This window comes from Pimephales promelas, chromosome 14 (assembly GCF_988280905.1).
Source record: "Pimephales promelas chromosome 14, fPimPro1.hap1.1, whole genome shotgun sequence".
Lineage (NCBI taxonomy): Eukaryota > Metazoa > Chordata > Actinopteri > Cypriniformes > Leuciscidae > Pimephales > Pimephales promelas.
The window spans coordinates 13675085-13693137 of NC_142782.1; the positions used below are offsets into that span (position 1 = coordinate 13675085).

The 18053-nt window shown below is 39.9% G+C and overlaps 1 protein-coding gene and 1 pseudogene across 3 annotated transcripts in view; both read right to left on the bottom strand.

Moving 5' to 3' along the window:
• Positions 1–1425: 1425 nt before the first annotated feature.
• The window catches only part of LOC120479909 (transmembrane protein 132C), a 468276-nt gene continuing 451648 nt past the window's right edge, over positions 1426–18053 (bottom strand). For all 3 annotated transcript variants that reach the window (XM_089119453.1, XM_089119452.1, XM_089119450.1), the window contains one exon: positions 1426–3033. In XM_089119453.1, the coding sequence (XP_088975579.1) occupies positions 1837–3033 (1197 nt within the window). In that variant the 3' untranslated portion in view covers positions 1426–1836. The remainder of the gene's footprint in view (positions 3034–18053) is intronic.
• LOC148973694 (uncharacterized) lies at positions 5754–6464 on the bottom strand (annotated as a pseudogene).

Genomic DNA, 18053 nt, shown 5'->3' on the forward strand with positions numbered 1-18053 from the left:
ATAAGTTTTGAAATAACCGATCGTTTCGCATGATAAGACCCTTATTCATCATCTGGTGTCGTTTAAAGACATTTGAAGCTGCATCTAAAACTGTTATTAACTGCCTTTTGGAACTTGAACCGTCTGGTTCCCATTGAAGTCCATTATATGGAGAAAAATCTTGGAATCAAAAACCTTAATTTCTTTTCGACTGCTGAGGAAAGAAAGACATGAACATCTTGGATGACATGGGGGTGAGTAAATTATCAGCAAAAGTTTTTTCAAAAGTGAACTAATCCTTTAAAGATATGAATGCACAATGCAATGTTTTGAACATTAGACAGCCTGTGTTAAGTGATAACCGTTTTTAGTTTTGTGTCTAGAGTTTTGAAAAATTACATCAAGGTTCTGAAAATAGTAGCAAAGTGATTGTAATAAACTGTAATAAAATATGATGTGTGAATATGAGGAATGATTACCTCAGAATGTACCGTATGCAAGTTCGATGAACTTTACATACCAGTTGAGTGCAATTCATTATCCCTCCGTAGAATCCTCACCGGACATGTAGAGGATAAAGTGGTTTGCGGAATGGAATTGATTAAAATATACTTTAACCATTTTGGGTGCAGTAAATAAAATGCCAAAATGCTCTCGGTTTGTCTTAATTAAACCTGCAGTCAGTCAATAACACTGATTCACGCTGATTCTTTATTGTTTGTTTAATTGGCTAAAAGTGCAGAATCTCGTCCTTCCCGTCTGCTTTCAGAGGCTGTTAATGATTTTCACTGAAGACTGATAGTTTCCCATTAATAAAACTGAGAAGAAAATACCATTGAGCACTTGCAAGAAGTATCTACTATAGGTTAATTAGACAATAATTGGCATTTGTGTAGTGAAAGGTTACAATATTTGGGCTTGAAGGATTACGGTGCAAATGTCACATTAACATGTAGTACAACCATTCTAGAATTCATTTGGCCTTTTTCAAGCAAGACTCCTTATCATATGCTGCATAAATATTGGCATCTTGCGAATTAGATTGGAATTGATTGATTTAATTGTTTTGAATTTAAAATACACCCAGAAAATCTCCGACTTGAACCGAGTTTCCTTTAGTACTTTTAATAAAGTTCCTATCTCAGTTGAAACAGCTTGTTTCCAACTCTTCGAGTAACAAAAGGTTATAACTGAGATTTGGGAAATAAAGTATAATTTGAACAGCCTTGAGGAACTGTGTAATTGATTTAGTTAGGCAGTACTGCGTTGAATAACATATTTACCGCTCAGGCTGAGGAAAAAGTTTTTGAGACATTCTTTACCAACAACAAAAAAAAGAAAATGTCAAACTTGGTGACTCAAGGTCTCTTGGTGAATCATTTAAATATATCCAGAATCCAGCAAGCAATACACTGGAAGGAAATAAAACTCATAAGGCCAAAAAAATCCAAACCATTCTATGTGCACTTTATTTACAATGATTCATTAATATTACAGTCCTTAATCTACACGTCACCATCTGCGTACAGTCCTGTAGCCTCATAAGTGAGAGCAGAGCATTGGCAAGCCTGTAAATACGGTTTCGTTTTTTATTTAAACTACAAAAAGGTGCTAAAATAAAATCATTTAAAAAAAAATGAGGAGAATAGAGAACACAATATAAATGAAGATACAAAAAAATTTGATTTGATTCATCTTTTAAAAAGTCTTAACATTGTCCCACTGTTGTCATGTCAAACCACAAGAACGCTAGACATCCTTTATGTAATGGCTGAAGTGTTGTGTTCAGTAAGGTTTATGTAGCGGTCTCTTTTCCAAAGGCATATGGGTGAGTTCGGTTAGCACACGTTGATTCGACTAAGCCACTTCCTTTAAAACACTGTCGTTTAGTCTTTCCATGTAGTTCCGTAGCTCCTTGGAGTCGCCAAGCTCGACGTCCTGACACACCCACTTAATGTCATCGTCAGGATCGACTCCCAAATTTTCCTTCGCGGGACTAACGCTTTCCACCGGGATGGTGGTGAACGTGGAAAACTTCACACGTTTCCTTTTGGTCGTTGGCGAATCGCCTTTGCTGTCTTTCCCCGTGCAGACTGTGGCGGTGTCGGCTCCTCTGTGCACCTGGCCTTGGACGTTCTTCTGCACAGAACCGCCGTTGAGAAGGTGGCTCCCTTCTTCTAACCCTCCTAAGCTGGAGTCCATGATGGCGATGTGCTCGTCGCTCTGCGGAGACAAACTCACGTGGCTCTCCGGAAGTTCGGCGTCGTTTCCCAGCCACACCCAGTCGTGAGCGTGGTTCATGCTCTCCTGGCCCTCGATCGACATCTCCTTGTGTTGGTACTTGAGAGTGTATGAGATGCAATTGATGAGGAAGACCAGAATAGCCAAGCAAAAGACACCTAACAACGCGTACATCCCAATTTCAAGGTCAGTAAGTCCATGAGGTATTTGAATGTCGTCTTCGTCCACGTTGTGTCCTCGGGGAAGGTCCACTTGGGCGGGGAAGTCCGAGAAGTCGATCGGAATGCCGGGCAACTGGCTCCCGTCGTCCGAGAGCTTGTCTCCACCTGGACTTCTGATGATGGCTGTTTTGGTGGTGGTGGTGATTCGTCTCATGACGCCGTCCTCTATGTCTGAGATGGAGCTTCCATAGTAGTGGTTGTCCATTCCGGTCCTGTCCGGGAGGGACGGGTTCTGTCTGTGGTCACCTGGTCTGTTGTCCATGTCCTCTCCGTCTTGGCCGTAGTCACCCGGCCTCAAGGCGCTTTCGCTGCGACCAAACTTCACACGGATGTTGCAGTTTCCGGCCGCTAGGACACTTCGGCGCTTAAATTTCTGACACGCTTCACACAGCGTCATTTCTACGTGCACTAGCAGGCCTTGTCCCTCGGCTCGCGCTGAAATAACCGGCCACTGGCTCGCAGCGTCCTGCCGTATGGACACCACATCCTCGTCCAGAGAAGTAGCGGTCAGGACAAAGTGCTCTGGGTTGTACAGGTCCAGAGGAGCCATGGAGCCGTCACTGAACTGCAGCCAAGCACTGATCAGCGCCTCCTATAGGGAGCAAAAAGAAAATCCAGATCCGTTTGAATGCTTCAGCAACAAATAATGTATTTTACCGTATCAGTTATTGTATCAATTGATATTTAATTGTGCTCGCTCATTTATTTTGATTTTACATGTAGATTGTTTTGCCGTAATCGAATATTCACTTAAAGTTCATTAAAGCATTAACAGATTTCAAAATATCCATTTTTCTTACTGTGCTTTATAATGTTGTGATGCCTAAAATGTGATTTTAGTTTTTGTTATATTTTATATTTTTTAACTTTTTTTTCTTGACAACATATATCTCATGCAGTACTTTGCGTCTTCACAGTTGCCATTTCTGAAAGTATTATAGTACTATATATATATATATAGTACTATATTATATTATAAAAATAAAGTTTCAAGGTTAATAATCCATGTGAATGACCAGTGGAGTTTTCAATTCTAAAAGTTATTTTTTCTTAATAGTGTGTGAGAGCTTATTCATCAAGTATGTGTTAAAAGAATGCGGTCTACAGTATGTACACACACACACACACACACATTTTAAATATAGCCTATAAACACACACAGTAATCAACATTTGAAGTGGATCAAAACCTTTCATCAAAGTTATACATGATGAATTTTGAACAAAAATTGTGTGTGTGCGTGTGTGTGTACAGTATATATATTTATATATATATACACTGTGTATTCTGTTTATAAAAATAAAGCAAACCAATAATACATGCGTATGATCAGTGAAGTTTTACTATTCTAAATGGTATTTTTATTTATTTATTTTGTTAATAGGCAGCATTCTTTTGACACAGACTTTATGAATAGCCTCTCACACACCATGTAAAGTGCCTGCTGGCAGTAGACGACAACGAATTCACTCCCTCATATTGAGGTGGAGCCCATGTTGTTGCCTGTGACTTTACTAATATACTGTGTCTGAATCCACACAGCAATCCTTTAATGTAGGCCATGAGATCAGAGTTGTGTCTGCTCTACTTGGAGGGTCAGGAGGAGTCAGATTAAAAAGATATGAGGAGATAACAGTGCCATTACGGATATGGAGCTGCATATAGGGATTTGCAACACAAGCATCTTAAGCTCTTCACTTACTGAGACATCAATGCTCGCTGCCCGTCCGTGAATAGCATGCTACAAATCCTTCTAGAGGGGAGGGGGAACTCCCAGAGCACTCTAATCATGCAGGGAGACAGCGAATGAGGGAGGTGCTCATTATGATATCTGTAATACTTTAAAAGCATAGGCTATTGTGAGCTCCAGAAGGATTTTGTAGTGTTTTTATATATTCCGGATTTGCAATTTGTTTTAAATAATATTTTCTCATTTATTTATTATTTTTTATGACATCTTATTTAAATTTTTTCATTTGCATGATGGCCAGCGTTAAGACTTATTTAATTGGTATTAATTCGTGCAAAGGCCATCATCGCATCCCAAGGTATCCTGCTGCATGTTATTTTGATACAAGGGATTGCTTAAAAGAGTTTGGTTGCTGTAGCTTTCTGTTGCAAAAAATTCTTGTTTCTTCAGCACTAGTCACAGAAATTTTTCTCTAAATTGTTGGCTATGCATATGAACATTTCCTTTTAAAATATATTTTGTGTGTCTGTGTGTGTGTGTGGTCATAAATGGCACATATTAAATCTGAGCTCATATTTAACCATTTAAATGTGACATTTCTGCAACAGAAAATAGGTTTTAGTGAAAGAGGAAAAAAAGTAAATTACTATCTGAAATGTGCTTCAATTTATTTCATATTCCAATGTGATTAAAACACGGCACAAAGCATATTTGGATTTGTTCTGAATGAGAGAGGTGCATGAGCCCAGGTTTATTTGTCTACAAGGTTCTTGCAGGTTTCAGCAAGTCAAATTTAAGATCATAAAGATTAATTTTGATTAAAAACAAAAAAAACCTATTCAAATCAAATAAACTCAGTCATTGAAAAAGCATGAATTTAATTTACAGATTAAGCAATCACATTAGTAACTTTCCATAGCCAACATGACATCATGACTTTTGCATAAACATACACGCCACTTTCGAGTCAAGTGGTGTGTTATCTCTACACATTTTGAGCTATCCGCGTGTATCCGCGTGTATGTCTACGCCATTAACGCCCGAGTGATTCCGTCTGTACACGCTGTCAAATGTCCGCGCGAAACGAAGCAAAATGTAGATCTACATCTGGGAAGCGATCTTTTTTTTTTCTAGGATGGTAAGGGAATAGTCATAAATGCCATTAACCCCAGTGACGGTTAGGTTTAGGGACGGGGTTGAGGTAAGTCATATATTTATATATACAGTAATAACGTTAAGTCAACGGCGTTCATAAACGCGCTGTAAAGCGATTATGCGTCTTGATAGCACGCCAAAAATGGAAATACGAACTGGCGTGTCATACACACGCTACTTCATGAGGTCAGTCTGCCATACCCAACAATGTGCCAAATAAAACGTTAGGCCCAAAATAAAAATAGGGTAAAACAAATTTGCCCTCAAATCGAATAGATTTCATCTCATATTTATTTACATAACAAAACAGCATATTCATAATCTAATAGAGATTAAACAGGCTACTCCAACACATGTAGCTAACACGCACTCACACACACACACCGGATAATCCATGTTAGAAAGATAGCTATTTACTTTGGGATAATTAGAGAGAGAGAGAGAGAGAGAGAGAGAGAGAGAGAGAGAGAGAGAGAGAGATTGATTACATATGCCTAAGTTCCTCCCCTTTAGCACCAATCTCAGCCTCAATGTTTCTGAGTTCAGCCATTTCGTCTTTGTACGCGCTTCTAGGGCATTTGAGCCATCTTTGAGCCAGCCTTTCCCTCGGCAAGCACGTCTGCCTCCCTGGCAAGACAGTTGGACACCTCTTTTAAACTGGTCTTCCTCTTTTTTTAGTTGCTCTAAACCATCCTCTGCCAGCTTTCTCTTCTGGCTCTGCATTTCCGATTCTTTCCTGGTGCGCTCCTGATCAAGAAAGATGCGGTACCTTGACTGGGCTGGACCCACAGATGTTAGGAGCTCACTGGTGAGGGGAACCTTTGTCACACCCCCATGCGTCTCTATTTCAGCCTATTTGTGACGATGGTCTCCTCGTGGATATTTTCAATCTCCACCTCTTTGTTAACCGAAAATCCCCTTTCAACGGAGGCCTGCCCATGTGAAAGAAGGTGCAACCTCTGGCGAAAATCCCAAGCGGCAGGATAGGGACGGCTTAACCTCTAATACAGGAAGGTGTCTAGTTGGTTTTCAAATGGTTGGAAGGTGAGAAGTTCTTCGTTCCTTGCCTCAACGGACAGGAAAGACTCAAACTGTTGGACAATGGTATCCCCTAAAACAAAGTGAGTGATAAAAGAAAAGTCAAATATGCATATAGATAAATCACAGCACTGTAAGACTCAAACCAACTCTTCAATAACAACAAAACCTGTGTAAAATGATGGGACTTATTCAAAACATATGGGGCGGTTCACACAGAACAGGTACAGGACTATTAGAAGAGGGAATTACAAAGGCAAAATGTCCATGCTAAACCAATACCGTGATAGGAAAAGAGAAAAGGGCCAAATGGGGGACCAAATGTCTGCAACAGAGAGAATGATTTAAATGTATAAAAATGATAAAAATTCAGAGTATAGTTGACCCTGGTACTCAAACTTTGGTTCATAACCCCTACCAAAACTATTCCTACCAGCAGATACACCCCATGTCAGCTGCTTGTCCTTCAGAAATGTCTGTATGCGACATTTCGTTTGAGTCTTGCTTTTGTCTGGGTCCCTGAACATGAGAAACGGGTCCAGACACTCCATCTGCATAACTGTTGCATATTTCAAGGGGCTCCTCTCCTGAACTTTCCTCTGTTTGAGAGTCCCTCCATGCAATCCCTCCTAAACTCAAGGACCCTTAGCGCTGCACTTTTTACTGTTCTGGACAGGGGAATGTGCAATAAAAAATACATGTCAGTAGTATCAAAATGAGTTTCATTTAAAAAGTACACATGATTGGGCAATCATGAGACTTCATGCTACTTCTTAGTGTATTAGCCTAATGGCAAAGTTTCTTCCTGTTGCACACTTTACAACTGACAAGTTTGTAGTATGTTACACGAAATGACACTTGCTGTCTGCATATTGAACATTATCTCCAAAACTTTAAGAACTTTGAGAGCTGCTTCAGCAACCAAGCCGTTGTCAAAGCGCAGTGGTGTCTTGCAGGACCTCTCTTTCAGTAGACTCTGCCAAAAGACAAATTAAGTTGAATGAACACAGTTGAAAGGGTTTCAGTCAATTAACAAAGCAATTAACATTCACTTGCTCTAGAGGAGACTGGGCCTAAAATACTTCACATGAAGGCCTAACAATGAAAATCAGTGAGTGACGCATTGAATCAATGCCATGTTGGTCTCTAATAAGTGAATCGTCAGCTTCAGCGTTGCCCATGCGACACATTACTGCTCAGCTGAGCCTTTGAAAAGTGGAACTCAAAGTTAAAAATAATTAACACCTGATGTTTCATTACATCTCTTTTTACGAATCAGCTTTTTTGAACGTGTTCGTTGAATGAACGGTTCAATGACTCACTCAAAGCCCGTTGGTGTAACAATGTGCGCGCTAAGTGAAAGCCTTTCAATGCTCATATAGGGATCTCCCAGTCACGGCAAGTTAAAGCTCACAGGGAAAATGTAGGCCTATTATTAAATCGATCCTCTGAGTTACGGATCGATCTTTAGAAATTAACATGAAAGTCAATTCAGAATTGGTTAATTGATTTTTTTCAACACAACCCTATACTGTAAATTACCTTAATCAACTCAGTCAAGTCTTGCATGCACTTTATTGTTAAAGTCCCTGTAAAGTCAAAATTAAGTATGTGTTCTGAGTTTGTCACACCACAGAAAAATGTGTTATTAGCCACCCAGCCAAATTTGAATGATAAAAAAAGCCGGCAAATACATAAAATAAGCTATCAAAATCATGAAAAAATGAGCAGTTATCTCTGTTCTCAAACGCTGGGGGCGTGTCCGCTGGCTGCGTGGAAACCACGCCCACTGGCGGGAAAGCTGTCGACGGTGATATAACTGATACTGCTTTCGGGACGGGAGAATGAACACTGAGGCGGGAGATAGTCGTTTCGGCCCCGTTCACCAGTAACAGCGGATCATCAGTGAATCCCAGTTGTCTCTGAGGAAAGTTTATAAAACGATCCCGTGTAAAATGATCACTACAGAGGCGGGTGTTGGCGGTGATCTTCAGCTCTTCATCAAGGTTGGCTCTCTAAAAACCTCTTCTTGATGTGATCGTTTTTAGGGACTTTAAATGAAGATACCGATCTGTTTTGTACATGATCGCATCCAGGTAGTAGCCAATGCATTTCTGTGTCGAAGGCATAGCTAGCTAGAAAACTGTAGGCTCAGCTGTAGTAACTAATAGTACTGACAGTCACTCGCGATTGAGCGGTGAATGCGAATGTGCTCGGGGAGTGTTATTGTGTGTTAGGGGAGAGATCAGACTCTGTGCGTCATCAAATAGGGGCGTGTCCAGGAGCTCATGGGCTCCAGTGCGTCATCGAGCCCTGTTTTAGCCCCGCCCAAACAATCCGTAAAATTGCAATGGTGAAAAACTGTTTAACGGTCTAACTCCACATTTCAGTACTTCACAGTTCACAGTCTTTGTATGTTTTAGCAATACATATGTGACACTTATAATGTGTTTAGAACTTTTTTGTAGAATTGCCTTTACAGGGACTTTAAAGGATTGTTTTGGGCTGCTTCAATGGTGTCAAATGATGCCATCTTGGCGTTTGGCAGCTCTTTTCTGTTCACAGCATCCATGTATTGCGAGATGGCCTGACCGCCAGAACCCTCTCAATAACCACCAATGGCTGCAGAATGGCTGAGGGAACAATGTGGATTTGGTGACTCTTACGTAGTCCTCCCTCCTCACTGGAACATGGTGGAATAAAGTGTGCAGTGCATTACCTTTAATATCTTGTCCACATGACACATCGAAAAGCCAGCCTTGAAGGCATTATGCAGTGTGTGGAGCCCACAGCTGCCAACGGGCACCATCTGTGCACCCCATAGTTCTCAGCATGGTCAAGCTGGAGGAGCATTAGGTCCATCCATGGAGACTGACATCAGCCTGCAGTCCAATTCATCCAAAGACTCCTTATGTATGTTATTGAAAATAATGAGAAATAAAAAGACAGATATACATAATTAATGAGACACACACACACAGTCAATGTACATTAAACTATCTACATGTTTGACTATCAACCTTTCTTCATGTATCTCTGTAGGTGTGTAAAACTATGACTGCTAACAATCAAAGTGACAATCAAAGGCTAATCTAATCAAAACTGATAAAATAAATTAAACCATATACAATGTTAGGTTACATTTTCAAATGTGTAGACAGACATTACTTTCTACATGTATTGTTTTCTTACTCTCAAAATTGATAAGTAAAAGAATAGCCCATTCAACTTTCACTTACTTTGGCATGTTTCAGCAGGTCCCGAGTTGTCCCATTTCCCATGAACTGTGACTTCCATCGTTCCAGAAACAAACATGGACGTCAAGCTGCTTGGCCTTGTTGGTCTGATTTAGGCTTTCGTCGAACGTTATGAGTACGACTTACGGGCCGGTAAGATTACGAATCAATTCACTCCCCAATTCAAATCTCACCGCATAAGCAATCATGGAAAAAATCTTTGCGATTACAGAATCAGGGAACATCACTTTGAAGAGATCGGTAAACTCACTGTTGCTATATGAGTGGTGTTCTCGACTTTTGACGTGTCAGTCGACCCAAAAGTACCCTGAAGATCGTTCGACGGAGCTGCGATGATATTGCGCTGGAGACCAGAGGCCAGGTATTGAGGAGGACGACGGCAGGGGTGAGGCACAAAACTGGCTAATTGGCCGAGTCCACTGAAGGCATTTTGCGGTTAGTTAGCGTTTCTCCGCTCTGGTGTGTGACTCCAGCGCCTTCAGTCCCTAATTGATTATTTTTATTGCAAAGTTTGCAGCGAGCCTCGTACCTGGAGCTGGGTACCGCTTGCAACCAACAGCGTAAATAGCTGTGATCTAGTCATGTCTTGTTGAAAATACACTTTCCCATTTTGCACACGTAGCCGAACTTTAACAAACTCTGAGGAGACATAAGCCATGTTTCCATTGACACGTTTTTATCCGAATTAAGTGATATCGAATGAAAAATGCCTTATGGAAACAGTAAAATTCGATGAAATTTCATGAAAATTGACTCAAATAAAATACGTTTGGTCTCATCGGATTTTATCTTGATCGATATACGGCTAATGCGATAAAAGCTGATGGAAACGTTATTTGCCGAATAAACAATGAATTGCGATTAAGTTAGGAACTTTTATGGTTGCAACACGCCAGAAGACGAGTTCATTTCCGGCCAGTCTGTTTGCGCACAAAGTGGACAAAGCAAAAAGATGCTTCAACCAAAGGGTTTCCGTGAACCACGATCTCCCAGAACTGATGGAGCGCTGTCGTTCCCAAACCACAGTCACCTCCGCTGTCGTCGGGAATACGTGCATCGGCATCATCATAGCAATGTTTATAGCGTCATTGTTTTCTTAGGTTAGTTTTGCTTGTTTTTACGTGGCTTGGTTGAATTTTAATGTATAATGTGGTCTGTTATTTCTGGTTAACAGACTGCGGCGCTTCTAGTATAACACACCGTTGCCATGGACGCAGTTCAGAGACGGAACAGACTATTTTCTTTAGCAGAAGCAATACTCGTTTTTAAGTCAATATTTTGTGTCAAATTATTGATTTATTTATTTATTTATTTGGTTGATTTATATGTAATAAGCAGGATAATACATAGCGAGGCGGTTGTTATAGCGAACACAACCCCTTCAACAACCGCCTCGCATACATTATCCCATTCATATGTCGCTATCAGCTGGCACATAAGCATTATTAGGCTTCAACTTGTGAAATATTGATTTGTTGGTAGATGGCGCGATCCGTTTTGTCTAACAAAACTTTGTTCGCAAAAGTGCAAAAATAAATGGAAACACCTTAAAATGTCTCAAATCAATTCGATATACCAATTTGATCGCAAAACAGCATGTGACGTCATTACGTACAGGTTTTTATTCACTTTAAAGCCTTTGGATGGAAACACACTTTCACCAGCTTTATCCGCATGAGTTTTTTAACCGAACTTCAGATTGACAAGTGGATGGAAACATGGCTATAGACGTATTCTGCGGGCCGGGCAGGTATTGCATTTATTACGACTTTCTGTGGCCAGCGTTTCTGGAAACGTACAAGGGTAAAACCTTTCTTAGACCTGACTAAGTGAAAATGAAATTTAAGACCTCGGATGAAAATCTGTACGTTTTAAAGCCTTAAATTTAAAGTTCAGAATTTTAAACTTTTTAAGACCCTGTGGGAACACTGTGTATAGCGAATCTCCCACATTGCAGGTAGCTTCAGTTTCGCTTGAAATAATTTTGATTATAAATGCCAACATAATTAGTTTGTTTTACACTTATATTTTTCATTCCAGTTTGAACAATGGTAAATGTAAGATTTTTGTTTTGGAGTCAAGGGAACTAAAATACATGTTTATAATGTTTGTAAACGATAATTATTGTAACTACCTCATGGAACACTAGCCTGGCTAACGCCAGACCAAGTATCATTGAGAATGAAACGTGGTCTGGAAACCACATGTAAATTTTCTCGTATTTGAGTGGTTTACGAATGCCCAGAGCCGTATTATTGGGTGCTACAAATGTCTATCAAATGCGCCTGTACGTCTATCAAATGTGCTCCCTCCCAGTGTTGTAGTACTCGAGACTCGGACTCGTCTCGGACTCGGTCTCGAGACCATATTTTAATGGTCTTGGTCTTGTCATTGACTCGTGTCCATTTGGACTCGGAATTGACTCGTACTCGAACATTTTTTTTTTTTAGGAGTCGGAATTATTCCCGAGTCCACTCGAGTTCAATTAAAAATATTTTTCATGATTATTAATGTATGTTAATAAAATATTTCTTTAAATTGATTGACACGCCCAGTGATTGGTGATTTTCTAGTGCGCAACTGCACATGACAAATTGTAATAAAATTACTTTTAACACCACCTACTATGTGGCCTTTTTACCCTAAACTGATCACATTTTTTAAACTCTAAGTAAATTCAGTAAAAAAAAAAAAAAAAAAAAAAAAAAAAGGATTTCTCTAAGTAAATAAAAGTAAATTAGGTAATCAACCCTCACTGGTCTCGGTCTCGACTCGGACTCGACCGTCTCTGGTCTCGGACTCGACTCGGACTCGACTCTCTATGGACTCGGTCTTGACTCGGACTCGACTCTCTCTGGTCTCGGTGTCGACTCGGACTCGAGTGAGGTGGTCTCGACTACAACACTGCTCCCTCCTCTGCCCTTTCTGTGATTGGTTCCCTATTTTTGATAAATAGGTTCAAAATTTGGTTCATGGTATCCAGACTGCCTAGCAGAATGGGGAAACCCAGGCTAATATAACACAGGCCTACATTAAAATCTTGTTTGAGTTGTGTCTTATGTATTAATATACGAAACACAATTTTATTTGATACGATTGTAGCAGCGTTCCTTCCTAAGTAGAGTGTTCAAAATCAGTCATTTATGAAGTTCCCCTTCAGCTATGGGCATTTTAAGCACATTTAACATGGTACACCATCTGTGTGTTCTCAATAGGAGACTGTGGCAGGCTGCAGATTGGGGACGGCACTGAACACCATGAAAGATAACTGTAACGGCTTGTTGTTCACGTGTGTGGAAAAGTAGCTGTACACAAGAGAGATGGCTTGCTGACTAGCACACACAACATAAAATGCTGCCATTGCAACAAATGTTTTTTTTAAACAGAGCCATTCAGTTTTAGAGGTAATTTTGCATAAAATAATATGAGGATGAATAGCTACAATTATCTTTGTAGGTTTCGAAATAGCCTGTTGACTTGCTTGAAATTCATGTTCTCTTCTCTGGTACTTAATATGTATTGTCACACCAGGTTCCACAGGAATTAACAGACTACCAAAGCCTCTGAAATACACAAACACACACACACGTATGTCTGTCTAAATTGAAAGGATTGGGCTAACAGCACTGCACTGCTGCTGCTAAACTGAGGTGTGTCATATTGATTAAGACTGTCAACTAGAAGATAATTATATTGAGTCCAGGTACTGAGGCACTGCAAATTAACCACCTCCTCTGAGTCCATTAACTAAGCCATAATTAAGCATGACAGCTGTAACCATAGGCAACTATAGTTACATTCATCCCTGGGTTATACATCACACTCGTGTATCAAATGATCAGAGTAGGAAAAAAAAAGCTCCTTAAATAGGATGTTATAGAATGAGGGAAGTGCGGTGAGTATTGACTGTTATATAATAAGAGGAGGCTAAGGTTAGTGAATGCAAGTGGAGCATTTCTAGAGAAACACCCCAAACTGTTTTTTTCAAGAGACCAAAGCTTAATAATTCTTACTGTGAAATAAAGGAATCTCAAGATAAATATTGTTGATCATTATTGTCTTTGATTAATTCACATTAACTAAGACATTGACATTAACTGTGCGATATAAGTGTTGGCTTGGATGTATTATTACCATAAGTTAATATATTTTATTAACCTAAATGCTGTACATTGCAAACATTGCTGCAAAGGCAAAAAACAGTTGTTATTATTTACTTTTTGTTAAGAGTGAAATTAACACTCTTAAGGTCCATTCGCACCAAGGACGATAACTATAAAAAATAACTATATTACAATGTACCAGCGGATGATGTCATTTTGTTTATTCAAAGCGCATAAGCACAGTTTATGTCATGTGCCACTTTAAAGGAGTCATATGATGGTTCTAAAAAGAGCATTATTTTGTTATTATGTACATTATGTATTTGGTTTAATGCAATGTGTTTATGCGTTTACGCTACGTTCACACTGCAGGGCTTAATGCTCAATTCCGATTTTTTGAAAAATTTTGATTTTTTTGCAAGGCCGTTCAAATTTCCAATTAAATGCAACCTTTTGTGATCTACTGTGTAAACGTCAAATGACCCAAAAGTGACCCGCATGCGCAGAAGAGTAATCGACGGTCAACGACGTCACTTGTTGTTTGCGGAATAGTTCTTTTTTTTCCATATGTTACGAGCTTTTGTTTTATTATTATTATTTCCACAGCCCATATACAAACACAGACAACAATTATTTTATCGACGGGCAAAGTTTGCACATAAATGTAAGATTTTTCCGATCCTCAACGACCTCGTCATAAAACCCATTTCATAGTACGCGTCCTCGGCGCTCCTTGCTTTGTCACCGGTGGCCGCGGTGCGACACTGGTGGCTGGTGTTGCCAGATTGGATTTTTTACGCTACATTTTAAGGCATGTTTTATGTGTTTTAGCCAGGTTTTCGCCTGGAAGGCTCTATAGAAATCTGGCACCCAACTGTACAAAGTTATACTGACAGAGAACGCACGTTCACAGACACCAGAATGAACGTGTTCACAGTAATGTTCATCAGGCAGTAATACAGTATATGAACGCGGTCATGCACAATCATTCATTGAACGCGTTCAGGCACAACACTGGGGAAGAGACACGTCTGCAGCGGCCCATAACAGTGCAGAAACGCGTTGGAGTTAGCGTGTATTGGCTAGCTACAGGTGCTTGCAATGACGTGCGGGTCGGATATATGTGACCTGGCCGTTCAGATTGAAGTCGCATTTCAAAAGATCGGATACATATCGGATTTGGACCACATACCCAAGTGGCCTGGTTCACATTTGAAAAGATCGGATCTGTGTCGTTCAGACTGTCATGAAAAAATCAGATACAGGTCGCATAGGGGCAAAACAATCGGAATTAGGTCGTTTCAGCCTGCAGTGTGATCGTAGCCAATTTTACACATATCATATATTATTGTTGCTCTTCTTTGCCCCGCCTTTCTGAAACACAAAGGCGATTTTTACAAAGCTCATCGTTTTGAAAAGCGTGGTGTGCTCTGATTGGCCAGCGATCCAGTGCACTGTGATTGGCCCGAATACCGTATGCGTGTGACACGAGTCTTAAACCGTTTCGTTGTGACGTCAAGACGACAGATTAGCATATTGCCCACCCACTTATTGCGCACACATACACAAGGGAAAACTTGAACCTCAAACACTGCAGCTGATTCCTGTGGATGCTGGACAACATCATGTCGATAAGACCCTCTACAATGTGACCAGTTTTTTTTTACACTGCTCATGTGAAGAATCAGTGGTTAAAATTCATCTTTACCACAATACCACCGCAGCATAATCCTAAACATTTGCCTTGTTCCCTTTATTTTACTGAAGAATGCTTCTCAAATCTCGAAGTTCAAACCAGCATTCACCAAACACTTGCTGAAGAAAGATGGGTCAGTAGAGTACCCAGTTAATTTGGGCTAACTTCCTTCTCAGAATCACAACCTGAAAGTATGAATAATTATTGATGTATATATTTTCTACTAGTGTTAAAAATACCTCATTTGGAGTTTTATATTGTGTAGGTCTCCTGCTAACTAGCTTATTACTGTCTTACTAAAAAACTTCAATGCTGCTTATCAGTTGTGGGCCACTATAACCTAAAACCTAAAAGTGTCTATTAATGCAGATCGTCTGTCGTTCTCACTACTTTGAGTAAAGAGTAAGCATTGAGCAAGATTCGTTTTACCAACATTTATGTTACATCAGTCATTCACGCTAGAGTTCGGTTAATGTATGCATACAGTTCCCACATGTTCACTGTAATTGATAAGAAAAAATAGGTGGCTTGGTAAATAAATAAGTAAGTAAAAGTAAAATAGTCGATTTGTTGATGGACATACAGTACTCTTGTTAATCGCTGATGGTGAGGGATTACAGTTGCAACATCTCATGGTTTCACTTTATTTGGATGGTCCCTTTAAGACATTCTGTTGACTATAAGTAACATTGCACCTACATCTCTACTAACTCTCACTAGAGTATTAGTAGAGTATTAGTTGGCTGGTAGGGTTAGGGATAGAATAAGTTGACATTCTACTAGTTGCAAAGTTACTTATAGACCTTATGCACCAGAGAAACGTGGACGCCGTCATCTTTAGAATATTGTCTTTGAACTTCCGGTTCTGTATATTTTTATGGCATACCTGTCGAGGAGTAATTAGCTGGTGAAGTGGATTTACTTATTGTAGAGGTTAACAAAAGTTATCATGAGCATTGTAATGTTTATCATAAGCATTCTAAAGCAGATGTCTTAACAAATGTCGAACGGGAATTTTTTACGAACAGTTCATTCATACCTATTCAAGATCGCTGTGGAAATACAGACCGGAAGTCAAAAGACAACAAGCGCAATGCTGAAAAGGGGCGGGGCTACATAACGTCTATAGTCAGTAGAATGTCTGTTGGAGGATCATCACAATAAAGAGTTGGCAGATATTAAGCAGACAGTCTACTAATACTCTAATGACAGTTAGTAAAATTACGTATATTCAACAGAATGTTCAAAAGGGACCATCAAAATCAAACTGAGTAGCTTATTACCGAGAAACGTCCTGCTCGAGTCATCCTTTAGATGGAGGTTCAAGTTGAATGAATAGTTCTTCCAGTGTTTTCTTCATTGGACTCGCACTCGGATTGATATGGTAAAATCAATGTCTTTGTTCATTACTGTCTTTTAGATACAGTGTACAATTCCTGAGCTGCTGTTCAGTTATTGTAATGGGCGTTTATGTTTTAGACATGCAGTAGACCAATCACAAGAGACTCAGCTGTCTGGTCAATCAGAGCAGAGTAGCTTGTGGAAAGGTGGGATTTAGAGAGATTGATTCATCCATGGAGTCATTTGAGAATCATGGAACAATGTGGTGATGTGAAAATACATTATGAGAAAATTGAAGTTTTTTGACCTTTGATGCATGTAAACCTGTTGTAGGAGACTCCAAAACAACATTAGGAAAATTTAAAATAGCATGATAAGGGCACTTTAAATAAAATCTGCGTACTGGCTGAAATTTCGTTGGATTTTTTCCTGTTATGCCAAGTTCACACTACAGGATTTTAAGCCCGATTTTTGCCCGATTTGCAAATCGTTGAGTCGCCGACAGGTCAGGGTGTTATCGCGTGCAATCGCGGGGGATTAGCGGACGATGAACGCTTGCCAATCTGTTAGTATGAAAGAGCCAAGAACGCTGCGAAAACGCTCGCAGATGCCTCACAGACTCGTCGCCGAGCTCAGAAAAATATCTAGCCTGCTAGATATCCAGAGCCGTCGCGCGACTCAAACTCAGTGATGTCATGAGTTCAGCCAATCATAGCAACGCATAGGTTGAGGACACCAGGTAAATCTTCTCTCTTTTTTTTATTTTATTTTTTTTTTTTTTGCATTTTTTTCCTCAGAGAAGATCGTAGAGCAAACAGTGTGCAGCACTAGTTTCTGTCTGACGTCCATATTCACGTGTTGTGTTCTCTTCTTCGCTGGGATTGGCGCAATATTTATTTATTAACTGCGTGTTTTTTCGTGACAAAACGTGGTTTGTAGACAAGATAAAATCGTTGAGTGACAGAGTTGTTGTCAACTCGTTATTTATTTGATTATTTTCAGGATTTAGACCGTAGCATAGTACTGAAACAGCTCTCATTGAGTCACAAATGATTTGCTCTTATCATCCGATCGTGGTTGTATCTCTATGTAGTGCGTTGTCAACTCGTGTAGTGAGTTACCTCCTGTTGTGGATCAATCACGTTGTGTTGTGTGAACAGCTAGAAACTTGAACACTCCTGATTTCACTGAGAGCAAGTTTTGTAGTGTGAACCGCACAGTTCAGCCCGACGTTTTAAAATCATGTAGTGTGAACTAGGCTTTAGGTGTTATTTTGATAAGTGTTCGACTACAAGGGTTTTTGTTCAGTAGATTTGTTGTCAACAAAGTAAA